This window comes from Colossoma macropomum, unplaced genomic scaffold, assembly GCF_904425465.1.
Source record: "Colossoma macropomum unplaced genomic scaffold, Colossoma_macropomum, whole genome shotgun sequence".
Classification (NCBI taxonomy): Eukaryota; Metazoa; Chordata; class Actinopteri; order Characiformes; family Serrasalmidae; genus Colossoma; species Colossoma macropomum.
The window spans coordinates 26894374-26922361 of NW_023494806.1; the positions used below are offsets into that span (position 1 = coordinate 26894374).

Consider the following 27988-nt stretch of genomic DNA (forward strand, 5'->3'; position numbering starts at 1 on the left):
TGCTCAAGATCAGTAACAGAATACATAATTAAAACAGACCACCAAAGAGAGTAAAACACGAAGACATTTACAGTTTTTAAAACTTTTTTTAATGTTTTTAAATTTTTTTTATTCATTTATATTATCTACAAAGTAAAAGTTCTTTTAACTTAACAGTTTTGTAACGGTCAAGTGTGATGGGGCTCATCTTCCGATTAGATTAATAAATAATTAATCTGTTTTTTTTTTTTTGTGAAATGTTTTCATCACTGGAAGTTTCCGTTTTGTTTAGTTTGGTTAGAATATTTTTTGTTTTGCTTTCCTTTACCCCAAGTTCTTGAACGCAGCAATAGCAGCAGCTTTTAACAGTAATGTTAATACTGTCAATAGATTGGAAGAATTTTTGTTAACTTAGAAGGTGCAGACAAAATGCAAGTTCCAGTTTCTTGACTTTCAGTTTCTCACTCATAGCGTTGCTGTTATAACATGAAAACAGTCCCTCTCTTGTTAAAACTCTTGTTAAAAAAAACCACATCTGTTCACCGCAACTTTGCTTGTTAGCATTAATTACTGGTGGAGAGTAGCAGAAGTGCAGCATGATTGAAGTTTTAGTGGCCATTTCATTGGGTATTTAGAGAAGGAGAAGGAAACGGATTGGTCAGCCAGTAGGTCATGGGGAGGGCCAAGAAGGTTGGGAGGAACAAGTGTCACTGGAGTCGGCTCTCGCTGGCCAGTCCTTGTCCTCTACAGCTGCTGCTGATGGTGAGGTTGTACTAAACAAAATAATAAGAAAAAATAATCACATATTAAAAATGCATGAACCACACAAATTTTTAATAACGTATACCGTGGTATTTAAAAATGATGACAGTACTTCAGAACTATGTATGAACAGCCAATTAAACACACTCAATCCTTTGATATACTGGAGGGGCTTACTGAGGGGAAAAATCAGTGTCAGTGTCAGGTAAAAAAGCATGACAGTGGCTCAGCAACACCTAAGAGCTACATTCACCACAGAACACGTTGATTTCAGCTTTCACTCTAACACCAGTCACTCAACTTTGCGCTCTCAGATATTCTCAAAACAGGTGTCATTTTACCATCAGTTATCTGGAACAAAGCTATGGCCTGAGGCACATTTGACCTGCTAACTAATCTCTCATTAGCTTAGACAAAACACTACAGTCCCCGAACACCACAGTTTTGATTGTGGCTTTCTTTTTATCATCTACACTTTCAGCAAAGCACTATTTAGTCATTATCAGTGCTGTACTGTAGCGTGTGGCGCTGTTTGACTGTGTTTGCTAAGCTAACATTAAGTTAGCCGATCAGGGTACAGATCTAAACACCACAGAACAGGTTTAATTTCACATTTCTGTCCCTTCAACGCTGGTTTCCCAACTTCAGATTTTAATCCTTATCATCTACACTTGTGACATTGGTTTGATCTTCTTAAAATCAGACCCCCAAGTTATTATCATGCTAGCCATCATGCTATCATGCTATCCTGCTAGCTAGTTTGAAGGCTAGCTAGCTCCTCTCTCCTAGCTAGGACCACTGTTTAACTATTCAGCTGGGTACATAATGAGAACACTGAAGCCATACCTGGAGGGTGTGCCATATAGGAGAAGTGCGTGGTTGAGGAGACAGGGATAGGATTGAGGGTGCCCTGGGCCATTGGGGGCTGGGGTCCAGCAGGTGGCTGAGTGGCCATCAGCATCACAGGAGGGTGGGAGGGAGTGCCATGGTGGGTAGGCACCATTCCTGACTGCATGTGCGCCTTTAAGAAAAAAAGATTCCAACAGTGAAATTAAAGAAATAAGAATTAAGAACGGGACACACACCCCCACACATACACCCACAACAAAATCAGCAAAAGCAGTTGAACTTACCTGTTGCACATGAGCCATAGGGTTTGGGTTGTATCCATGCTGGACCTGTGAAGGGTGGATATAAACAGCCTGCTGGGCTGAGGGGAAGGTGGCCTGTGGGGACTGGGGATTGGGGCCGGGGGTCATGGAGGGCGGGGTGGGAGCCAGGGCAGAGTACATCTGCTGCTGGGGAGGGTTCCCCAGGTGAAGGGCCTGGGCTGCAGCAGCTGCTGCTGCCGCCTGGTGCTGAGGATGCTGAACTGGGCTGGGAGCGGGATGGCTGCCCCCATGCTGGGTCCCCTGCTGGGCCTGTCCTGTGGGTGTGGCTGAAGGCTGAGGGTGTTGGGGGTGAGGATGAAGAGTGGCACTGGGGTGTGCGTACTGTTGGGGGATGGGGGCAGAAACTGAAAAGCAAAAGAAAAGCATGAGTTAATGTGAGGGTATCAAATCTAGGGTATCAAATCTATGGGCTGGTTAATTAAATACTTGGTAAATTTTGTTCAGAAAACCTGCAGCTGATGCACACTGGAATTTGTTTGAATTTTTCCAGGATTCTCACACGCTCATTATAAATAGGGTACATATGGCAGTGTAGGGGCTTCACTGCTTCATATCAACAATCTAGACCTTACGTGCAGGCAGTGGTGGTTGTTGAGGAAAATTCACAGCAAATAGCCACAGTCAAAAGTCTGAATTGTGAGGCTAATAAAAAGCTAAAACTACAGAAAATTAACTTGAATTAAGCATGTGGCAGATGTGCATGTCATTTCATAGCAATGTTTAACATAGAAACTAGGGCTGCTGCTGTTAATCAGTTCATCTGTAGATTATTTTATGGATACACTGATTAATCGCAAAGGATTCAGTTTTTAATAAAAAGGACAGTGTGACTGTATGATGTATCACTTGTATGAGTGCTAATGGCACCCCTTTGTGGAGAATGTCCCGCCTGCTAAACCTGAGTGTGAATGAATGAGCACGTTACAGTCCAGGTTCATTAGGTGCTTTGCGTCTAATAAAAGCAAAATATTAAGTTCACATAGGTTTTTATTTTTCTTATACAAATTTAACTGCAGTCCCAACACTTTATTAAACCAAGTGGGTATTTAAGAACACCAATTACAAAGCAAATAAAGCTCTCCATACACTAAACATCTTTCTATATATGTTATTCAACACAAAACAGAATTTAATATATCCAGCCTAGTAGCAACAAAGGAGAAGCCTCAATCTCTGATTTACCATTTACCCTGCATTTGGTTTTAAGTGTAGATTCTGGCTAGTTTTTTTTTATTTAATTATTTATTTGTTTAATGGCTCCAGTAATGCTGTGAGACTACTGCATATGACCAATTAATAGTTTGCCCCATTCTACCTCTACCTTTACATTGCGGCTTAGCACACTTGGTACCCCATCAAGAAGGCATGGGTACTCTGGAACAGTATGGTTTACATGCAGTGGAAGTGATGACAAAATGTGTGATCACAGATTTGTAATTGTCGTGTACCATACCACACTGCCCGGTGGAAAAAGGCCACAACAGACTACAATAAGTCATTATTCATGGCTCTAATATGACAATTTCCACTATGACTAAATTCCGTTAGCACCCCTAAGGGATTTGCAAGGTTAGCGCCAAGCTAAGTACAGAATAAACTATGTTGCTCTGTGTAGTTTTAAACATTGCTTTTGATTTACATGGACATGTTATTGATCCTATATAGCTACTGTGTTCATGGAGAGTGCAAGAGTTGTTCAAAAAGCAATGTGTAAACCATTTTCTAACAAATATCCAAGTTTACATCCATGTCAGCTTTCCCTGAATTGTAAGCAGGGACAGTCTAATGACACCAATTCACACGGAAGTGATAATTACAGCTACCTGGTTTGTAATATGATGCTATGTACCTGATTATGATTTGCTTATAATTTGCAGAGGAGGCTGTGGGTTGTCAGCCTTCTCTGGCATTCAATTTGAGCAGTAGTGTTAATATCTTAATCTGAGCATACAGCAAATATTCAAATTTTAAGCAAACCAGCAAACCAATTTAAATTAAAGGCCAGGCTATGTACCAGTTATACTTACTACACAAAGACAAGGAGAAGGAGTTTTGGTAGAAGCAACCTTTTTACAGTAATCTGAGACAAGAGATACACAACAGTGGTGCTTTATCTGAATAACTGGGCATCTTTAACCCTGAACAGGAGAAGGTTCATGTGACGGAGATATGGGCAGGATTGGTCATTAGCTGTTGTGGGGACAGAGGTGGGGTTGGGATTCTTACCATACATAGTGTGCGTCTGCTCACCATACTGGGTGGTGGAGGAGGAGACCAGGCTGGGCTGGCCGTGGGTGGGTGGGGTGATCATCCTTGCACTGCCCTGCATCACTGGACTAAACACATGCTGGGCCTGGACAGAAAAAACACAGACTAATGTAGACTTCAATCATAACCTATACAAAATTACGAAGTTTTTTTTAAAAATCTGCCATACAATTGTGAAGCATGAATAAAAGTGACTTATTTCTAGCCAGGCTGTTGGATAAATCTGATCCAATTAACTCTGCCACTCTAAGCCTAAAAACGAAACTACATACAAATCAAGCTTTCACTCTTTTGTGAAATTTAGGTTAGCCTCATTTCTCCAATGAAAGAAACTTCAGACACCGAACGTGTGTTGGGTTATCAACTACATTTGATATCAATGGAAAATCATGTACATTTGAATTTTTTCACCAGGTCATGCAATTACTAGGCTGTATTCCACTTCTGTGTGTTCATACCTGGGACTGGTAGTGGGGCATCTGTTGCACCAGGGGCTGGCTGGTGAATTGCTGGGGGCTACAGGTGAAGTACTGAGTAGAGTAGGCTGGGCTTGGAGCCACAATGGGGGGTCCGGCAGCCGTGGCAGGGTGTATCATAGTAGACGTGCCTGGTGGATGGTGCTGGTCAGGTCTTTGCTGTGGCATGTTGGGTACTGGGAGAGGATATTACAAAAAGTTGATTTTTTTATGGCACCTATTTAAAAAGAAGCCATCTGAACCTGTATTTGCACATATACAGATGTATTTCTCTATTTTTCAGCATTGTCAATTTGAGAACAAAGCACATATATATTAATCATTCTTTTGCACACAGATATGCAAGCATCTCTGTAAAAGCACTATGCTTAAAAACAGCTGCAGCACTCTCACCTTTACCTGGTCTGTAGGGCTTGGACTGGCTCACAGTCATATGAGGAACCGGAACATGGTACACTGCTGAGGGATGCTGAGGGATGAGGAACACAAGTTAAAACAGCTCTGAATTCGAGCTCCCCCCCTTTGTACAGTACCTACAGGGCTGTGTGATGGATTCAATTCAATTAAAGATTACAGTCAAATCCTTCCATCTTCAGTCTTTCAATGCAGCTGTGTTCTCTAGAAGAATACTGTCAGCATGTGAATGCTGTCCAGTTTTATGCTTTTTTCCAGACAGTATTTTGTCTTAACGATCAATTAGGTGGTGAAACTCGTCTCAAACACAGTCCAAACGTTATAATTTGCCATCCATGTGGTTCAACAATACTATTAACGAAAGAAATCTAAAAAAAAAAACAGCCAGCTGTGTTCTTTATTATTCAGCTGTGGTGTCAGATTAAACATACACTTGAAAAGCTCTGTAAAACATGAAATCTTTAATATTCTACTTTAAAAGTCCTGTAGTTATTGGGAACATGTTAAGATGACCCCAAATTCAACACTGTAAGAAAAAGAAAGACCAAATATGCAGAGCTGAGGGCTGCAACAGCTGGTAGGTAAAGCTGTCTTTGATTTTTGTGAGCTCCTCCACAGTCATAGCCTTCCATTTTGTGAGCACCTTCATAGTCTTTTCTAGTCTTTCATAGTCTTAGAATGTCAAGTCCGGCTTTGTTGTCATTTCAGCTATATACAAGTACACAGTGAAACTAATGTTGTAGTCAGGTTGTAGTTAAACTTCTCCTGGGTCAGGTTTGGATTGTTTGGATGTTTGGACTGGAGGGCTAATATGTTAAACCAATTCAGTTTTCATGTCATGCTCAATACAATTTGAAATGAACATGTATTGTTAACAGAGCCTCCAGTTGAAAGAGACAGTCCATTTTCAGTTTCTAACTTTTTCAGTCAACTGTTTAAACATTTCAAATGTTCACACCCCTCAAAATAGTTTTAAGTCCAATTGGAAAATCTGAAGAAAAAAAAATGTGAAAAGAGAAGAGCAATTTCATTTGTAACTAAAAATAACAAAGGAAGTGCCCATTTATACATTATAAATCTTGGATGATGAGCTAGACTAAAGGATCGATACAAATATTAGTTATTTATTTATTTGACATATCAAGGAAAGAAATATATAAAAAAAAAGAAAAATAATATTAAAAGTGTTTAAACTAAATAAACTACAGTAAGAAATGGACAAACCAACATTTGCTGGGCACTTATGCAGGCAAATAACTCTTACATAATCAAGGAAAAAAGAAGAAAGTTTAGAATTGCACAAACCTTCCAGATAATGCTTTTCTAATGGAGAGAGAGGAAAGAAGGAAAAGAAAAAAGAACCAGTCTTTAGTTTGATCACTGTACGTTGGCTTGTCTAATGCTAAACTACCCAAAACTATAGTTGCATCACTAGGCTAGCCCTTGACAAGTAACCTAATAAAAAGGATGAATGCCCTGGTTTAACAAACTTACTCATCAAAGAAAAAGCATTCAACCCCATCAACTGTTGCACAACATCAGAGGAGTAACAAATGGCTCTGAGAAACACCAGTACCGAGCCAAATATGTCACCCAGGTCATCAACTTACCAGAGGTAAGGTAAAAAGCAAATAAAAGTGGTCTAGTGACAAAGCACCCTATGACACATGCAATTTTAGTGCTGTATACATGGTTGTCAGGTCTAAGGCTAGCACTAATCTCACCCTCACTCATATAAAGTACCTCTGCCATGTAATCTTTGTCATGCACCAGAAGTACATGCAGTTCATTTCAGCTACGCAATAAATTAGTAAGTGTGATTTCAGGAGGCATGAAAGACACATGGAATGTTCAAGAATGGTCACAAATGATAACGATAGTAAGCAACTGAGAACAAATGGTTGAGTTACACACAGCAAACAGTGAGCTAGAAACAAATGAAAGCATGAAGTATGACATTCAAAGAAAAAAATTGAGTAACAGCTTGAGAGAAATATAACGTGTTAATAGAAACTGAGAGGATTAGTACACAAAAAGAAATGTAAAGATGGACACAAAGTATCATGAGTCTGTTAAGGTGAAATCATGGGAACTGCTCACCTGCACTCCAGGACTGACTGAGGCCAGTGGGTACATCTGCGGAAAGCACATGGCCTGGCCGTACACGGCAGGGGACTGCTGCACGACGATGGAAGGACTAGGCTGACCTTGTGGCCGTGGCAGAGTGGGAGTTGTAGCTGGTTTGGGCTGGTTAAGAACCAGAGGAAAAAATATGTTGAATTAAATGATGCTTTGGTTTTCTTTCCTTCATGAATGATTTTTTGTTTTTATTTCGTGAGGGACTATTTCAGAAAAAAAAAAAAAAATCAATACTTTAATAAAATGCAATCGCATTATGCTCAACAGAAATGGACGGTTTTCAAAGGACACATTTTCCTGTAGACCATAGGTGTCAAACTGGATTTTTTCAAGGCTACTCAGAGTATAAAAAGAGGGAAAACACTAATATCTTAAGAGCTGTGGCCCAGAAAGAACTCAGTTTGACATCCCGGACGTAGACTCTCAGCATGTCACTAAACATATATGCAAATCCCTGTGATGGTGTTTAGCTTCAAGACAAACTACAATGATAAATCTTGAATTATTAGTGCAGCTGCATGTTTCCATTACTTTATCATTTATATACTCACTGGGGTGCAAAAAGCTCTGGGGTTGAACTCCTTGGCATTAGGATTGAGGGTCGATTTTCTAACACTCCTGTGTACAAGACAAAAAAACACAACATGTGATTCCAGATTTATTATCTGTCTCCACAAACAGTCAAATGTCCTAAACAAAACCTTGTTCATCAAAGCACTGCATACCAGGGCAGGAAAGCACCCTAGTTTGAAGGTTCACATTTATGTGTAAGCTGCACAGGTGCTAAGCCAAGCGTTCCCAATTCTAGTCCTAGCGACTCCGTACTACTACTATATCCATTCCGATCTACTCTACTCCTACACTTATTCCAACAAACGTATTTAAAAAATACAAAACACAATTACAGCCACAACCACCAACTGAGGAGGCTCATGACTGTGAACACTTGAGGACAATTAGACTTTTAACAAGTTAGCTTTTTGAGAAAAACAGAGCCCTATGAAATCCACCACGCAGTGATCACAAACAGAATCAGAAGATTTTGGGGGAAGATTATTACATTTCTAAATATACTAAACATTTTGTGTAATTTGTTCTTTTCCCCTTTGCATCATATATACACATTTGATCTTTTAGCAAAAACTGTTCTTTTTACAAATCCTGTTGCGGTTCTGTCTATATCATGGCAACCAATGCCTGAAAGTCGGAAAAGGCTCGAGAGTTAGTTAGCTGGCTGAATGAATTTACCGGTAACCCCATTAGTACATTTGTTTGGCTTTTTTCTAGAGCCTAGCTGAAATACTATTCCTCTGACCAAGTAAACAGGTCTCATTATCAGTAAAAATGTGTTACTGTTGTACTAAACCATCAAAAACACTGTGTAAGAACACAGGGTGTGTTTCAGGGCTTTTATTATTTCACACATTCAAAAAATGAAAGTGAAACTGACAGAAAACATGCATGTCAGACCCTGCTGTTGTGGGTTTCCCCTCTTTCTATGACACATATTCAAAACTATTTGAGTGCTAACAGCATCCCCTTGTGGAGAATCTTACTTAAAATTAATTTTTAAAAAAAGGAGCATAAAATTTATGCATATTTTTCTTAGAATGCATACCAGATACTCTGGCCAGACTGGAGATCATTCACATCAACACAAGACAGAGCAAGCAATCCCACCCAATCAAGACAACAACAAAAGGTACTCTAATGTTCACAGACAGATAGCAGCATCACTGAAAACTACTGAGTTTGTCCCTGCACTACACAAACAGCACATTAGCTGAAAAAGCTACTCAGAGGGCCCCGACAAATAAATTCAAACTCTGGTCATTTTCTACCAATACCCATGTAGGAACTTCCATAACTCATTACTTACTCTGGTACAGGGTCTTTCTTTTCATCTTTGTCCTCTTTGTCTGATTTTGCAGTAGCACTGACAGCAGGCGATGAAGTCTGGACACCCTGAGATGTTACGTCAGGCCCTCGTTTTTGCTCAGACACAGTGCCAAGAGCTGAAGAAGAGGGAGATGGAGACGGGGTGCTAGGCTTGCTCCCAGCAGGGGTGAGTGACACTTCATCAGTGCCAGAAGATTCTGAGCAAACTTTGGGTCCTGTTGAGTCTGTTGTGCTCTTTTCAGTGGGTTGCTCCTTTGGTTTGTCCCCAGGTTCCCGGGCAGACTTGGTCACCATAGTCTCAAAAACTGGGTCTGGATTTGAGCTGGACTGCAACTGAGAAAGAGATTGTACGGTTGAAATATGAACTTTTCTTGATAATGAACAAAATGCCAACATAATAAAGAAGGAAAAAAAAGACTCACCCTAAAATCTACACTAAATTTTTTTAAATTATCTATCTGTTTTCTGTGGTCAGGAGCCATGCTGGGAGGTCCTACAAAGAGGAAATCAAGATCATTAGAAAACATCCACTCCATAACAATTATTCTTCAAGTTAATTTTGGGCACTTATAGTATCAAATTTGCTGTTTATTTGACCAAAATATCAATTTTTGTTACATTCTAGCTTCTAACAACCACCTTTCACTTTAAAGGAATGTGAGGAAAAACGAAACTTCAAATGTATGACTCATGGTTCAAGAGACGAGACAAAATGTAAAAACTGTGATACAGCACCCCTACTAGGCTAATTAAATCACAACTCAAGTAAAATTAGTTTTACCAGAGGAGGTCCAGTCATGTAATTTGTGCGTAATCCAACTAGCTCATTCATGTGGGATAAACCATTGTTGTAATTTCACCAAATTACTGCAAACATCCCAGATCAGGTGCCACACTACCAAACAATAACATGTTGTGCAACTAAATGACAAATATGGCATCAAAAAAGAAAAGAAAAAAAAAAACTGACACTGAATGACAAAGGAGACTTTACATCAAATGTGGATTTCAACAGTCTTGTCATGAACTTGAGGATTAAGGAGTTGGGTCGAATCAAGCTCCATTTTAGCTGTTAGCTTTGTCTTCAGGTTGGAAAATGGAGCTGTTGTTTTCTATTACTGGTTTTGTTATTATATTACGGTGATGTTGATTCAAACAGGTCTATTATCACAGAGTGAGCTCCAAGTTCAATGAATTATAGAAGGTAATTTGCTCCGGAATCGTTACTTGGCAGACGACAGAAAAAAAGACAAATATGGCAGATCCATACTGGATTAAAATCATGAATCTGTAAAACATTTTATGGCTTACGGTCCCTGTTGCCCACTGCATTTTAGCAGAGACATTAAATTTGTGATAGACAGAGAGAAAGGCAGAAAAGACAAACCGAAACAGCTAGACAGATGGACAAAGTTTTCACTATAGAGCTTCAGCTAAATAAATAAATAACACACCTTTACTAGCTGGCCTACTGATGCCTGAAGACGATTCCATAGGCTTCACATTCTCCTTGTTGGCAGAGGGCGAATTCTGCCTTGTTTCTTGTATTCTGGACTCTTTTGCTGCATTTATGCAAAAAAAAAACCAAAAAAACAAAAAGGTGAGTTAGATGTCATGCTGGCACCCATGACTCCTAGAAAACAAAATCCTCAAGAATCGTTAAGAGACGTTCTTACCTTCTGCTAAAGGTGTTGCAGCCAGGTTAGGTGCAGGGCTTGCTGTAGTTGGTGACGTTGCCGAAGCAGGTGTGGTCACAGAATCAACTGGCACTGTGCCAGCCTGTGGGGAAGACAAGGAAGAGGGGCCAGGAGGTGCTCCTCCCATACTGTTCTGTCTAGGAGAACGTGGTCTGTGTGCTAAGGGGAGAGACGGCCACAGTAAAAATCTTTTACCGTCTTTCCTCCGATAACCTTGACATTAGTGACAAGCATAAAAAAGAGGTCAGAATAACAGTTATAACAGCACACAATCCAGGCCCTTTTACAGGCCTTTTTGGGGGCAGAAGCCCAAGAGAAAAAAGGCAACCTGAATGGGAATTATACTTAACATAATTTATTGGCCTAATGCAACCACTCTAGTCAAGAGAGACAGTCTAATCCTGTTTTAGAGGAAACATAATTTATGATGTTTTCTCAAGGAGACCTAAAACATTAGTATCACTGCCTGAGCAATGATTTGAACACTGCTGCATATAAGGCTGTAACATTAACCACTATGCTACCTAATTACTTTTACTAGTAAATTTATAATTCTTTTAAGACTTCCACAGAACCTTGCAAAAATCCCAAACTTGCAAAAATCTCAAAAACTTGATTTAGCAAGTTAGTAGCACCTCAAACTGTCGATATGAGGTTTGTTGTTTGTTTAAAAATAACAGCATTAAGAAAATGTCACATTGCATAAAGAGATTAACAATGTATTATCAGTGAAATGTTCAGCACTGTCAGGCAAAATGTATACAGGTGGTTGGTGGTACACCAGATGGAGAGCTAAACAGCAATAAAGCTTGTGTTATTTTAAAACACTATTTTAAAATATTCAAAAAATATTTTAATTCATATTTATTAACATCTGCTTTACAGAACTGCTGAAAAAAAAATGCAACAGAATAGTAAAGTCATGTGTTACTGCAAATAACATAGCTCACCTCCACTGACCACTGAAGACCAGGTGCCCCCAGAGGGACTGCTACGGGCAGGAGGAGGAGTGGAAACCTCCCCAGATGCACCCTGGGACATGAAGTCCCCTCCAGGAGGTCCACCGCCTCGGCAGGAGGCCACTCTGTGTGTCCTAGGGGTCCGCTGTGACTTTGGAGACATCCTTGGAGGACCTGTGAGAAAGGGGAATAAAGCATTTTTTTTCTTATCGAGAGAGAGAGTTTGGGGGCTTTAATGAAGACGGACTTTCACCAATGTGCAACCATGTGTCAATGAAAAACAGTTGTGGTGTTCAACAGGCACTTAATACACCGACACTATGAACAATAGTCCAACGTTATACCCAGCAGCAAATAAATTAGTGCTAACCCCTTAATATTCTTGAATATAAGCTCTCTTCATTTGTTGAGGATACAAATGCTGTGATATAATGTACACTCCAAAAGATGCCGGGAACCAGAAAGGATCATGGCACAAGTTCACAAGATATATGCAAACCATAACCATACAGAAGAAGTCAGCCAGTCATGTCAGTAGTAACTCACAAATAACGTGAAAAAATATATGCAAGCATTGCATCACCAAAATGAATTGCTCTGCTTAATCTAAAGAAGGTCAAAAAACCTGGAAGGTTTCCCTATTTAGGGAAAAAAAATCTGAAATTCACAAGATTTGAGCTTTGAGGATTGAGGATACAGTGTGGCACGGACTGTAATTGAATAAAGAAGCATCAGCAATGTGCAAGCTGCTAAACCAAGCTCTTACACAATACAATCAGGAGAAAAGCAGAAACTTATACGTCAAGAAAAGTCTGTGAACTATATACTTGCTGCTCCGCACCATCTAATTCTGTTACAACCTGTAACCAGCTTCATTAACAACCCCAAGAGTCCCATCCACTGTTATGACTTATTAAAAAAAAAATAAAGACTGCACAAATGAAAAAAAATCATCTTCAACTGAGCTGCTTTTGTAGTTCATTAAGACATGTGACAGCCATGTGATGGTCAGAAAAATGGCTCACTATTGGGCTACTGCAAGATCGAAGCCATGAAGGAAAATGAAGTGAAACCACTTGAGATTCCAGGTTAATTTCTAAAAAGCAGATTAAAAACATCACAGAAATCACACCCAAAGAATGAAGGAAAGATGCCACAATTCCGCTTGAAATGTGCATAATGAAGGAAAGAGAACAACAACGTATGATAAAAGTTCAGAACACAGAAGAGGCAGAGTGAGATGTTATGAGCACACATACACACAAAATCCACACTCGTTAGTTAGTGTCAATTTTCTCCACAAAAGGTGAAACTGAGCAGTGCATCCCATGCCAAAGCCAAAACATGGCTGCCCACTCCAACTTTTTCTGGTACCTTCCGAGGATAGACGTTTGGGCACAGTGGAATGGGGTGCTGTAGAGCCATGGGCAGAGGGATGAGAAGGGGGCCGCGAGGGCCTAGATGGGGGTCTGGAGGGTGGTCGGGTGGGAGTGGCTGCCCGGGGTGGTAGGGAGGTGGGGCCTGACTGGTATCGGGAGGGAGGGCGAGAGGAGGGAGATGGACAGCGAGAGGGCCAAGGATGGGCACCTGATGGGGATTGAATGTAAAACAAAAATGAGAGAAAAGGAACACAACAACAGAAATGACAGATATAGACAGTGGTCAGAGCAAAGAGGGTAGATCAAAGAAAGGGAGTCACACAGGAGAGGAAGAGGACGAGACAGGCCTGGGCAATAAGAGAATTATGTTGTTCTGTTCCACATATCCGGTTTTAGCAGCAAGAACTTGCGACTTCAGTAAACTAGTTTGCAACAGGCCCCTTTTACTTGCTAGACAGACAGGAAGAAGAAGTCAAGCCTTTCATACTTGTAGCACAAACTTATCAGATGAACACAACCCATTTAGTTAGGTCCCATCCACATGTGTTTGGATATTTTTGAAAACGTATTTTCCTCTGTCCAACATGTTCACATGAAAACAGCATTTTTATTCACTGGAAACTGAACTTTTAGAAAACGCTCCCTGCTATCAGTGTCTTTATGTGGAGGGGCAAAACGCAGCTTTTTGAAAATTCTGATATCACATCATTAACTTGCATATGTTTGTTGCTGTTTATTTATTCACCATGTAGAACTCTGCGTTGAGTAAATGGGGTGTCTGCAAATATTAAAAATACTTCAATGACTCTAAAGATCTATGACTTGATGATCATTAACCAAAAAAACAGGTTTAAAAGAAAGTCAACAATAAAGCCTAACTATAATTCAAATAGGGTGAAAACTAGAAAAACTCAACTTCTCTGTCTGATCAGAACTGTGTGGATGTTTCAGAGGCTGGTAATGTATAGGTATAGTGGTAGGTTTTCTTTCGCTTATTATTATTATTTTCAAGCAAAAATTCAAATTTTGAACCTGTGTGAAATATCGTGTTATGGAGGTTTGATGGTCTGCAAGTCAAAGTTTACAGTGTTCATAAAACAATAATGTCACTCTGTTAGAATGTCTCTGCTTTAGCTTTATGGTGTTCTATATTTTGCGCTGCACACATGCTCACAAATGTTCTTCTTGAGGTGTATGACATGAAATTTTTTATTCCCCTAATCAACTGACATGGTAATGTGGGCATTTTTTATTCATTTTTGCATTCTTGTGTATATGTAGAGATTTTCAAAAATGCTGTTTGTGTAGGGGAACATTTTTAAAAATATCTGGACACTTGGACGAAGCCTTAGCTAACTATCTATTTTCGTACTAAAATTAAGAGTGAAAAAAGCCACGAACCTAAGGAAAACATCTCAAGAAACTGCTGCAAAAAGGCCAAATGTCCTCTGGAATGTGGAATTAGGCTTTGTCTTTTCGAAATAATAATCACTCTAAAAGTTATATTGCAGCGTAAAACACAAAAAGCTGACTAAAGAGGTGAAGCAGGACTTGAGGCTAGATCACAATGGATATAGAACAGACAGAAAGAGAAAGACCTGAATACATTTAACTGACAGCTGAGCCACAAGACAAATGACATGAGAATAGAGAAAGGTATTTGTTAAACTTGAAGTCAGGAATGCACAGGAATAAGAACAGGAGGCACATAGTGAAAACAAGTACAAAGATTAATCTGCCAAAGCCAGACAAATCTTTGAAAAATAGGCAGCAATGGTCTGTGAATAGATGAGACTAATTTTTCCACAATAAATCTGGGCCAATACTTGAACCACTAAGGTATAAACAGATACATGCTAATAGGTTTATGGCAAAGAATGGAACATGAGCCCCCAAGCAAAAGCCTGAGGAGAAGTTAATGGAGGTCCAAAGAAAGCGTTCCAATGCTTATCTAAGCAGAGGGGAATTGTGAAGGTCTCTGCTACACTCCCCTTCCCAAAAGTATCAAGGGAAGGCAGCTTGTATATTAGGAAAAAAAAACAAAAAAAAAAATCTAAAAGTTATTCAGTTGTTGGAATTCAACCTCAAATACAGTCTTACAGAATAGGGCACAAAAGTTACTTCAAGTTGACAATCTATCATTTTTTTCCATTTTAAAATCCTTTAAAAGTTATTCCTAAGAACCTGCATATTTATATGACATGTCAAATGTATCAATCAGGCATGTAAATTAACAACCCATCATAACAGATGTATTAACAATTACCTCCATTGACAACACGTTGATCCACACCAGATAATGTGTTGTAGTCATGAGGTCCAGCTCTAGGTGTGGGTGGTCCAGGGCTACACTGCACCAGTCTGGGAGAATTCTGCCGCCCTGTTCCCCATGACATTCCTGCCTCTCTGTTTCTCTGACCTGGGGGAATGTATTTGTTCTCCCTGTTGAAGACATAGTTAAAAACAAAGCAATAAGTCAACAGGCTGTGCATCACAGATGTTACCCCAGCTATGGGGTGTTGTACAGCATGACACAAAGCAGATAGAGTTAGGCACAACAAAAAGTGATGCAAAAACCAACCAGTAACAGACTAATGACCAAAGATTACTGAACAACACAATATTGTAATGACATCCATGTGGACTTACTTGCAACATTAATACAAATTTCAGCTGATATATGTGGTCATAAGTGTATGAGGTATTTTGCAGCAGCTTTGAATGTAGATATCAGATTCCAAAACTGGAACTCTTTTTTAGAATGGAACGTACAATCAAGCAAAACCAAGGGATCTGAAACTTTAACCTTGATCTAATCTTGAAGTGTTTCGAAATCAGGTTCTGTAATACTATTACTTCAGGAGTCTTGCTCTATTGATCATTCACTGTTGTAGAATTTTACCAAACACTACATGTTCCTTTCACTTGTCGAGAAGCATATAACCGGGGCTCTGTCCAAATGCACTTACAAAACGTTAAGTCAGGTATGTAATATCACCTAATGATTACACTTCTGCGTCGTACCAAAACAAACGAACAAGCTCAATGTCTGTGAATTCCTTATGTTATATTACTCGATGGCCTACTTACACTCATACTGCAACTACCATATACTGACGTGTGAAAAAGGAGACCATGTGTGTGTGTAGCTGGCAGTTTGGCATGTAACTTGATGCTTCACCTGTTGAGGGTGTGTGAATCTCTCACTACAGCTGTGTATTTCTCCTCCTCTGAACGGTCATCATTCTCCAGGGCCACGCGGGCCTTGTAGGCAGCACTAGCCTCGATCTCCTCAGCCAGCTGGGCTGCACGAGCTTCTCGCTTTAGGAACTCCTCTGAATTGTCTCGCTCCAACGGCACCCTGAGATATTGGGGAGCATATGTAATAAATAAATAAAAAAAAATATAAATAAATAAAAAAAAATGTGGGAACAAGAACATACACTACTGTTCGAATGATTGAATGTTTTCAATAAAATTGGTCCTAGGTAAATGTATAAAATGATTCTAATATGGCAGTCCTGTGCAGATTCACATATTTCAAATAATCAGTAGGAAACCTAGAAAAAAAGGGGGGTACTCACGTGTATGAGGAAAGGCTACTGTCATAAGTAGACTTCACGCCATATGTTTCCTCATTGTATTTAAACATGTCGTCAGGATCCCAACCATTCGACTGACAAGAGAGTAGCAAATGTCAAAACATTAACCAGTTTCACTGCAAGTACTATAAACAAGCTTCAGCGACAAAAAACATTTCATATGTCTATGCTAGGCTTTACCAAATCATTGTCAAGAGACTCCAGGCTGCCTGAGACATGCTGATCTCCACCATCCCAGGGCTCAAGATCCTTTTCTTTGTGTTCTCCATTTAGACGAGCACTTACTGCAGTGTCTGTGAAGTTATCTGAAGCACATACACAAAATAAAAAAAAAACAAATGCATTGACATACCAAAAGAAAGAGAGAGTAACAGTGACTGCATTAACAAGTTAATACGAATAGAAAGCAAATGAAAAAAAAAGGTGGTTATGGATATGATAGCAGCTTTGCAGTCTTTCTACTGAAGCACAGGCAGGTTTTCAGGGTCATGTCCTCAGCAGCACACAACAATCATATTATCTGCCTCTTTTTAAAAATTTAAATAAGTAGTTATAATGGAATGTTACATTAGTCTTGTTGTGCCTTAAAAAATGACTTTTCCAAGGAAATGTTAATTAGGTTACCTCAGCTCTCTTCATGTAACATATAGAACCAGATGATGCTTTTGTCAGTTTAGTTTCTGACAGAGCAACAAACTCAATAAGCAAGGATAACGAATAACCTCGTGCAAAAGAAAATGCCTAGATAGGTCTTATTCAGTGGCATCTTCTGATCAAACAGTTTGCAGTTCCTGAGAACATGCCCTGGGATCATATGACCCCAAGTTAACGCAAAAAAAAACCCACACATATACACACACACACACACACACACACACACACACACACACACACACACACACACAATTGAGAAAAGGCGGCAAAAGCAATGCAATAGCGTAGCAGAACAATACACTTGAATATGTTAAAAGGTATGAAGGCTGAAAATCATGCAGTTAAATAATAGCAATTCAAAGTATAAATGGTAGTGTACTTAGGGCAAAAATTATAAGGCCACCATAGTTACATTTCATTACAATGGGAAACAACAGGCAAGAGGAAACCACAATCTAGACATTTATTCATTTAAAACACATTCCACAGGCCTAAATTTGATGGTTTGTTTTGTGATCGACTGTGTTTGATTGTTTTGAGTAGAGTTTTGACTTGTTTGTGCTTCAGTTACATTTTCCATTTTAATTTATTGGCAGAGGGGGTACAATCTGCACCATTAAGTGAGCATACACGTTCGACTTGGCACTCAAAGAACACCGCAAAATTACAACTAAGGAAGGGAACTGTGGAGTCTTGGAAGACATACACAACATTACAAGGCTTTTTGAAAATATATGAAGAAATTAGGTAATGCCAAGGCTTGCCATGCCAAGGCTTGCCATGTTGTCCTTGGGCAATTTAATCCAAGGCCTATTTGTTGTCTAGAAATTTGCTCCAATATCTTGCAAACTCAATCCTTCTTCATATTAGTCTATTATCCTGGAATCTTGCTGTTCTAGTAGTTTTAGATGATAGGCCTGAAGGTCGAACTATAGAACTGAATCATGACTATACATGGTTCCAATTAGCTTGCAGAACAGCTCTGGCACTTAAGTCAATCCACAGAGGGCAGCAGTGTCCACTGAACTTTGCTCAATATGATCTGTAACATTCCAAAACATAAAATGTATGTTCTATTACCTTGTTCTGATGAGACTACACCCATTGAAAGAGGAGAGAGACAGAGTAAAGAAAGGGTCAGCTGGAGAAAGTCAATGATCAGATTAGAAAGCAGAGTTTCACAACATTCATGGCATACACATATATAGCCAGAATACAACTTGCAAAGCACTGAAAATGTCATCTTGAAAAATTGTGCTCGTTTTGAAACAGGCCCACATCTTTTTCAACATCAAGAAAGAAGCAGACCCCATTAATCAGCCCATGACAAGCAATGAGGTTGCTTTTTGGATTTTTGGACGGTCTTGAAATATTTATTATTTATTTATCACAAAGAACGTAGAGAGACCCACTGGCATTGCACTGATTTGCACTGGATAAAACACCTCAGCATGAATTGCTAAGACGGGAGTAGCTATTCAATTTACGCAGTGCTTTCAAAAGTTCCATACACAATACATTCAGCTGTTCAAAAGCAATTTAACTTTACTCTTAATTAGCTTAAATATCTACACAGCTGCCTTAAGTCAGAAGTGTTATTTTTACTTTGGGAATTTACAACCAACCATCAACATCTCCACATAACATCTTTTTTTGTCATTTTGCTCACTGCTCACACTCGAGAAAAGATAAATATAAATGAAGATGAATATTTACCTACAGGGAAATGCAAGCAGGGATTCTATAACCTGAGGGTTATTCTATGGTTTGTTTTATACTAGCTAAAAGCCCCCAGCTTGATGGGATTAAACCCACTGTTTAAATGTTATTTTGCATAGTTACTGCAATAAGAATGAACAGGTGCTCAAGTAACACAAAGTGAGAATTAACAAGTGACAGAAATAAGTGATACGACATAAGTGAAACACAGAAAATGAGGCTCTGATTCAACTTATTACTATGTAAGCCTTTCTAGCCTTAAAACAGGCTAACTTTGCAAACAAGCATTTTCAATGAACAGAGTGTTTTCTGGAACTGTAGACAGTCCTCTGTATTGGTCCAGAGTCTATTTTGTAGAAAAACTGTCTTGACAGTACCGACCTTTTTATGAAGTCAAGGTTGAGAAGTCATTTTGTTGTTTTGTTTTGGGGTCAACCAAGTGCAAACTACAAAACTCACATTATCTGAGCATTATGACTTATCACTGCACTCTTAAAACATTTAACATTTTTAATCAGTTTTTTTTTTGCAATGAAAAGACAATTCAGTTGTCTTTGGGCGCCATTAAAATACGGTGAATGTAGAGTGTATTATGTTTTCTTTGTTCTTTGGCAGCTCTGAAGATGAGGTGATTTTAAATAATGAATGGGTTCTAATTCCAACTTTGGGGTTGTCTTTATCAAGGGACTTGAAAAGCAGTAAACATTTTTTTTCTCTAATGTGGTTTAATGCTGAGATGGCCTTGTGGCCTCATCTTTTTATTGCTGTTGGTGCTAGTTTACCTTCAGAGCTGTATTTCAGATCTTACCTAACCAGTTGTATGTGATGGCAATATATCTACCATCACATGGAACTAAACCTATATGTAGCAATGATGCTGTACCCCTTGTGAAAAATTGAGTGCGTCATGGCACAGTGGATTATTAGTATTATTAGAGTATTATTTTGCTCACTCTAGCAGAAAGCAACAAAACCACACCCAAAGTATGTAGAACACTAAAGCCGGGTGGACAATGTACTATTTTTAGCCTGATTTTAACCCTGATTTAGCCTTCTTAACAAATTATCACAATCAGAAGCGAATCTATATATATCTATATATATATATCTATATTTAATGTCAACTGTGCATAGTGCAAGAGGGTCAGCGACATAACTGAATGTGTGATTCAGGCAACAGCCAATGAAAGAGCTCAGAGACGGAGAAAATGTGAAGGGGCATGTATGCCCAAAGATGGTGGAGCTGTTTATTGAATACTGGTAAATGCGTGAGTGCCTTTATAACTTAAGTGTCTTCATGATAACCAGAACTTCAAGGATCTCAATTTACAATTTCAGGGCAGCTTGCCATTTTGTAGTAAAATGCTTCACCAGCTTTCACTGTAAGACAGAATGACATCCTTTTTTTCCCAAACCCTATATTTATGCACATGAGTTTGGCTGTATATTCACAGCCAAGAAGCAATTATGTGTGATACTCTCTTTTTGCATAAATGTCTAGTACAGAGATCTTTAAATTTAGACTTCTGAATCCAGCTTCTGGTCCTGTATTCTACAATCATGCATATTTAACAGAGGTAGCTGATTTGACACTTAGTGTCATACCTACCAGTGCTTACAAAATCCAGGACCGGGAACTGGATTCAAGGTCCAGAATGTATACCTATGATCTAGTGTGTGCGTCTGTTTGATAAAAAGACAAGAAATTCAAAGAAAGACTGATGTTATTTGTGTGCTAATATTCTTTTAATAAGTTGTGTTTCATACATCCAGCTTAGGATGTTGAGGTCAGCAAATTGAGGGCCAGCTTAATGGACATGAATTGAGCCTAGTACACTAATGTCAGTGGTGAACTATTGTCGAAAACATTGATTAGTCTTGGTTTAGGTTTAATCTTTAGGTTTAAACTAAACAAAGCATGCTTTCCCTCAGTGACTTGTGAGCATAGACCCAAAAATTTGAAGGCAAAATTCACTGTCAGGAAAACAATCATTACAATCAGCACAATAATTAGCTAAAGTAACATGAAAACAGTCCTACCTCTCTTGGCATAGTTGAGGTCCACATCTTTAAAATGCACAACCACAACATCTGAGGACTTGAATATGATGCTCTCTACTATGTCTTCACGGCGAGGACCCATGCTGGGCTCAGGACTCTTTCTGTGAGCCGCATCCAGGACAAGATCACACTGTGGAGACAGGTAAACAGATTTTCATCCCTTGTTAAAGGTTAGTCCACATTGTCATACTATAAGCAATTATAACAATAATAAAAGGTATGTAATCATTAACATGGAAATGTGCTAATATTTCAAGACTGCATTTAGACATTACGCATTTTAATTCATTGATTTAGTTCATTTTTGTACCTCTGGTCCGTATGTTTTGAAGACACCGTCGTAGATCACTCCATTTTTAACTTTAAGTTCGCATTTGGTGCCCTGTACAATAGGTCAGACAAAACTTGATATTTGTATCTATCAAAATGGATTAAAATCATGCAGATAGTCAGGAAAAATAACATCTATATATATGACTGCAAAAACACACTGATTATTTTGACTGAAATTTTTACATTATATCACAAATATCAAAACATTACAAAAGAAGACAACTTCTCACTAACAAACAGTAGGCTACAGATATCTACTGAAGTTTCTGTCTATGGTAACAGTAATTTAAGTTGAATAAAAACCTACCAGTGCAAGGCAAAAATTACTCAGAGAACATCTGGGAAAAGCAAACTATTAAAACAGAAGTCTGAACGTACCACTACCGAAGTCAGGACGTGAACCATCCTCATGTTTGCATAAACTCCACTGAAGGGCACCTGAAAGACAGAGGACAGAACAGTTATTGTTCTAGCCAAGGCAAACATGAACAAAGTATATTTTGTTTGAATCGACTGCCTATCCTGTGATCAGATAATGGCCAGCAAGAAAAAAAACATCTGAGACTTACTGTAGCGGAGGGTACTTTGGCACTGTTGCGTCCCCTGTAGAAAATAAAAGCGAAAGCTCAACCATAACGACTATTATCATAAAATGGGTATGACAGAATGAATTTCAGTTTTTAAAGTAAATTCCAGTGTCAGCTTCCTACACTGCGACGTGGGCCTAAATCCTAGCCATGTTACAGTTCATCTTCTAGCTCTATTAATTTACACCCACAAAAGTGGAAGCTGGAGTAGCACAAGACAAACATTCTCAATCCAAACATCTCAGTAATAGTTTAAAAGCTGTCTTGACATCTATTATTAACACAGCTCGACAAATGATGAAAGTGGACAGCTTGCACACTGTAGACACACTAGAGTGAAAAATGAATTTGCGTAATCATGCTTTTAAAAAAAAATAATAATAATAAAATGTTATCCCACTACACTTATAGAACTGTCCTTATCTACAAGAGTATCACTAAAATAAAAAAAAAATAAAAATAAAATAAAATCAGGACCCGTTTACGTCTTGCATCAACATGCATTTTTAGTTTCACCCAAGTGCACGAAAAGCCAGGTGTAAACACCCCCAGGACGCATCGTGATCGGATTACGATCAGATCACTAAAACCACATTAGGAGGTGGTCAGAGATGGAACTTGACTAAATTTACCACAAGTGTAAAACAGTTTTTATTATCCGTGTACAATTACTTGTGCGGAAATAAGTTTGCAGAGTGCTGATTAACAAATGAGAGGATAAACAAGGAAATGAAAGATGGATGATACGCGAAGCTGGAGTTTTGCGCAAACTAAGTGCTTCTTGCAATCTGGGCCAAACTTGTCGGCTTGTATCATAATGGGGAAAGCCATAAACAAGAGTAAAATGGAAATGATGTACATGCTAATGTGCTTTTTACATGGGATATAAAATCAAACTACGCATTTTAGTGAAAAGTGTAAGTGGAATCCAGCCAAAGTTCATCCAGATTCGATCCAGACATGAAGCACATGTTAATGCAAGGTGTAAACAGGCTTCAAAAGACATGGCTTAGTATCAAATTGCCTGAAACATGGTTATAACACCATGTAAACGCCCGTGTCTGATTACGTTCCCAACCGGAAAGTTTAAGCATGTTCTGCACAGGTGCGTTCGCATCATAGCGAAAGTATATAACATTCAACATGGCGGGAGCAGTACTGGTCTGCAGAGGAGACGAAGTTTATGTTTTGAACTTTAAAAGACAGCGGTGGCGTCCAGATTATACGTCTCAGAACATGATGCCTTCCTCTCTCGCCTTCTCTAATAAGAACATGTGAAGTATGTGTTCCTGAATCTACCATAATTTTAAAACTATTAAAAACACAAGCACGCCAGCTGAAAACTCAGATAACATGCCGCTTCTCGCGTCCCTCTGACTGGACATGATCCTTGTTGTGATGGTAACGTCCACCATAAGTGGTAATCTATGCATGCACATAATTTGGGATGGCATTACTTGTAGTGAGCACGTAAACTGAGAGTTCCCATCAGATCGTTGAATAGAGGTGCATATAAACACTTCAGTCTTGATCAATAATCGGAACGTATTCAGTCGGATTGACAAAAATCTTTGCATGTAAACACAGCCAATGTCTCGGACATCAGACAGCATTTTTCATGTAATAACTGAGGCACTGATCAGAGTACCAGCCCAAATATGATTTTTGGCCTATCCAGGTTGTATTCAGATTGATTTTGTCTGGACAACAAAAAACACATGAAATTAGATTTTTGCAAATTGGATGCAAATCACAATTGGAGGTGGTCCGAATTCCAATCGGATTTTTACAGACGCTCAGACTGCTCAAACTGGATTTCAAAGTGTCTTTTGAATCATTCACAACAAATCCGATTTGCCTGTAGTCTGAACTCAGCCTTACTCTTAGGTACCTTTTAAAGGCATTAAATGCCTCAGATGTCTGGTTCCTATCACCACTGATGTGAACAATTCTGACTCACATCAGTCAATTCACATCAAACCACTCTGAATTACTCTGTTTATATCTTAATGATTTCATAAGGCAAGAATTTAGAAAAAATGGTGAAAGTCCCTTTAATATTTCCATTGTAGGTGGGTGAAGAAAATATCAGATATTTGTACATCAGGCTTCAACAAAGGATTAATAAGGATTATTTATCAAGTTTATCACCATCAGCAACGTTGCTGATGGTGCTAAACTTGACAAATGATAAACTACTAAAATGGTCTTCTTAAAGTAGCCTCATTTACTCTGATATTTCTTCTGGCATCAACACCTAGACAAGTGTTAATACTACAATTTGACTGAAACCAAACTTTAAAAACACATTCAACACTGACTGCATAATGACATTATGCAGTTTTTATAAAAGCCTTTGAATTATGTAGCTGACTCTTGATTCTTCTGAAAACAATCAGATTCCTAAAACGGTTTTGAAAAAATAAATGACATTTCTAAAATAAACATGCCTGACTTGCATCACAAACAAGACGTCTTCTAATTTAAATTAAAGACAACTGCAAATACTGTAGCTGCTTAGAAGAGAACACCAGAGGACTTAACACAAACGTGAAACGTAGAGTTTACTAAACCTGAATAAACCTGAAAAGTCTTGTGGTCCAACGCAAATCATCAAAATCGACAATACCTACGCTCATAAAAAAGACGGTTCTTAACGGTTCTTTAATCAAGACAATGATTCTGCATAGAACCATGAATACTCACAGAACCATTTACATGCTTACATGGTTCTTTGCATGGTAAAATCCCATGGTTCTTCAGACTGATGGAGAATGTGTTGTATATGGCTCTATATAGAACGTTTTTGAAAATGGTTCTATACAGCCCCAAAAAGGGTTCTGCAATTGTGATGTCAAGCTTGTAACAATAGCAGAACCCTTTTTAAGTGCTATGTAGAACCATATACAACACATTCTCCATTAATCCAAAGAACCACTTAAGCATGCAAATGGTTCTTTGAGTGTTCATGGTTCTATATAAAAACAATGTCTTCACTAAAGAACCCTTGAAGAACCATCTTTTATTTGAGACTGTACAGTTTCCCCATTCAGGATACATCACAGGCATAAGCTACTGGGTGCACTGTGCGCAAGCGCAGCTGCACGCATGAGAAGCCCCTTTGAGTCAATGGTGAAGGAGGCATCGGCAGCAGTAGTAATAGAGGTGGTGGTGATGGTACAGGCTGTTGTGCCAGGGCTCCGTTCTCGCTAAATCGATTAAATACTCCGATTTACGTAAACCGTAACGATACTATTTACCAAAACCAAGGCTACACTAACGTTACATTTTAGCGAGCAGAAGCCGAGCCTCGTAATCCGTGGCATCGCCGATCTTTAGAACAGCGCGAAACGTTTCAGTCATCTTTCCAGACAAAATGCCAATGAAAAAGCTTTTATAACGTTGCCCCCCTTTAACCATGAGGCCTGATGGTGCTGCACGCTTCTCACGTGCGGCTCTCTCGTGCACGTGCGCCCGTTGCTACGTTACTGAACGATACTACGCCAAAGCGTCACACAGTCTTAAAGGAGAATTCCACAGATTTTTCAAAAATTTAAACATAATTAAACGGGTAAGATGTAAACCAGGTCATTCAAAGTGGTTTGGTGTAAACTCTTCTGTCCCAGAGACACTTAACGAGTCAGAATTGTTAACAGCGGCGGTGATAGGAACGAGACGTCCACCCATGAAAGCTGCCTCACAGTAAGTGATTACATGAAATGAGTTATGAATACATGGCTCTATGAAAGTTTTGGCTTAAAATGTATTTTAATCACTTTATTTTAACTTATTCATAGCGGAGAGGTACATGCAGGGCGCTGTAGGGCAAAATAGTCCCCAAAGAATTCCTACTTTTTCAGATTTTCCTCTATTTTACCATCATTACCATTCCATATAAATACTCAGAAGACACATGTAGATTCACTGGTGGTTCTGGATAGTAAATAAAATGGCTATATTTGTGTTCTAGACATTGTAACCTCTGGTTCCCATCACCACCACTGTGAAGAAAATCTGAGGCTGTAAGTTTCTTTATAATGAACCATTTCACGTCAAACCACTCTGAATGGCACTGCTTACATCTCAAGGACCGAATTATTCAGAAATTTTGAAACATTGGTGGAATTCCCCTTTAACATGTCCAATATCACAGCCTTTCTCCCTACAATCTACTTAAAACTGCAAAGCTGGAAACGTAAAAATATCCTTCACATAGTTCCAGATAAAATAAAACGTCTTTAGCTCGCCAGCTACTACATCAGTGTAATATCAACACTAAACCTGCTGCTGTTAGCTGGGTTCACAATATCTAAACAAATCGCCCAGATCTAAATGACGTTTAAAGATGTGGGCCAGATTTATTTACTGACATATCTCGTGTGTATAATCCCAGATGAAATTTCTGATGAAGGAAATCAGCAAAAAGAAGCAGCAAACACAAATAACGAAACTACTTATCCATTAAAATCTATAACATTTGGCTTTGCTGTGGGACAGTAAAAATGACAATTTTCCATTAACTAGCTACCCCAACTGTCATCAAGGTTAGTCCACTAGTCTGGCCCTGTTCTGTAAGAAAAGGCATTAGCGCGCAGTTACTATGCTGACTTGACACTGTTTAATCTAACTTAAAATTCAAGGCCGTCAAGCTAGCTACAAGGCGGACCACTATGCAAATAAACAATGTATACACTGAACGGTCTGACAAGATTAAAAAACAGTCTGTGCTCATTTTACTGTCCATCCTGGTGTTAAAAGGCAGTCAAACCGGCCGGTAAAGGACACAGCTGAAGAAAAGCGACAACACTGCTACTGCTAGAACGGGCAAATCCGCTCATTTTCCATTGGTTTGGTTCCACGAAATGGTGGCGACGACCATTTGGACCATTTGGTGTGTCCAGCCACAGTTGGTGCAGCACATTTTTGTGGACAGACGTGCGAATCCCCATCCCGGTAAACCTGGCCTAACCAAAAGAAAAAAACGCTCTCCCGTGCTCGGCCTAACTCGGCGAGCTAACAGCAGCACTCTCCCTGACAGCAAAGCCATGCAATTTCACCACTTTAACGTTACAGTGAGCATTCTGTACATTCGAAACAGCGACACTGCACAGTCATTTTACAGCGTCAGTAGGAAAAGCAGCCTGTCCGAGCCGCTCTGCTGTGAACCCACCTGCCCAAACTCTGTCGTCCCGCAGCTCCTCCGCAGCCTCCGGCGCCAGAGGCCGAGGCAGCCCCGCTGCTGCTCCCGCCGGGTTTGCGATTTCCACCGGCCTGCTTCATTGACATGGTTATCCCATAAACGACCGCTTTGAGCAGGGTGTTCTAGGTGTTTAGAAAACGTTTCGTACACACTGTCAGCGACAGAGAGGACGACACGCGCGTTCAGACGCTGTCTGACAGAGAAGCTAACGAGTGACAGCTAACGTTAGCCTGCTAGCCACAATTGCTAGTTGGTAAACCAGCTATCTTACTTATCTTTGCCCCTTTAAAACAAAAATACTTAATTTGTTTGAAAGACAGTACACAGGCTGTCCATATAGTCTCTATGTCCACAAAAGTCAGAATAAAAATTCGTCCTTTTTTCGTTTCAGTTTATATCATCAGTTCAACACAGGATCTTCGTTGCTGTGAAAGACCTAAACAGGCTGAAAAGACACACAAAGTAGCGGAAGGATACATACACGCAGCACAGGCGGGTATCTCTCCGATTTTAAATTTCGCTCTCGCGTTCCCCTTGACATTGTAAAAAATCATGAAATATAAACATAAATCTGTCGTCCAAGCTGCATGCCATGAACATTGTAGCGAAATTTCGCTGTCTTTTCTCAGTTTTGCGAGATGTGGGACGGGGCGCAGCGCACTATTTACAGGAAGTTGACAGATCACCA

General features: G+C 39.3%; 1 protein-coding gene across 10 annotated transcripts; it reads right to left on the minus strand.

Annotated features, from left to right (window-relative positions):
- Positions 1–66: 66 nt before the first annotated feature.
- atxn2 (ataxin 2) lies at positions 67–27987 on the minus strand. Of its 10 annotated transcripts, none has more exons than XM_036598027.1 (25): positions 27271–27987; positions 22083–22116; positions 21892–21951; positions 21491–21562; positions 21160–21310; positions 18481–18495; positions 16927–17051; positions 16729–16820; positions 16326–16505; positions 15411–15586; positions 13140–13352; positions 11757–11939; positions 10786–10965; positions 10564–10671; positions 9532–9602; positions 9090–9442; positions 7762–7828; positions 7172–7318; positions 6377–6394; positions 5057–5126; positions 4640–4833; positions 4140–4266; positions 1875–2257; positions 1588–1762; positions 67–752 (listed from the first exon to the last, which is right to left on the minus strand). In XM_036598027.1, exons 1-25 carry the CDS (start codon positions 27384–27386, stop codon positions 724–726), a joined length of 3339 nt encoding a protein of 1112 aa, XP_036453920.1. In that variant the 5' UTR covers positions 27387–27987; the 3' UTR covers positions 67–723. The 10 variants fall into 10 exon arrangements, with proteins under 10 accessions (XP_036453920.1, XP_036453918.1, XP_036453926.1 ...); XM_036598025.1 differs by having other exon boundaries at positions 5051–5126; XM_036598033.1 differs by having other exon boundaries at positions 5051–5126; positions 27782–27976.
- Position 27988: the final 1 nt, after the last annotated feature.

What these genes read in the sequence shown, in the direction of transcription:
- atxn2 (XM_036598025.1), bottom strand. Translation starts at nt 27,386, where the DNA reads ATGTCAATGAAGCAGGCCGGTGGAAATCGCAAACCCGGCGGGAGCAGC. An exon ending in TGCAACACCTTTAGCAGAAG is followed by an intron (nt 10,672 to 10,785) that starts GTAAGAACGTCT and finishes GCATAAATGCAG; the next exon opens with CAAAAGAGTCCAGAATACAA. An exon ending in GCAGACGCACACTATGTATG is followed by an intron (nt 2,258 to 4,139) that starts GTAAGAATCCCA and finishes TTTGCTTTTCAG; the next exon opens with TTTCTGCCCCCATCCCCCAA.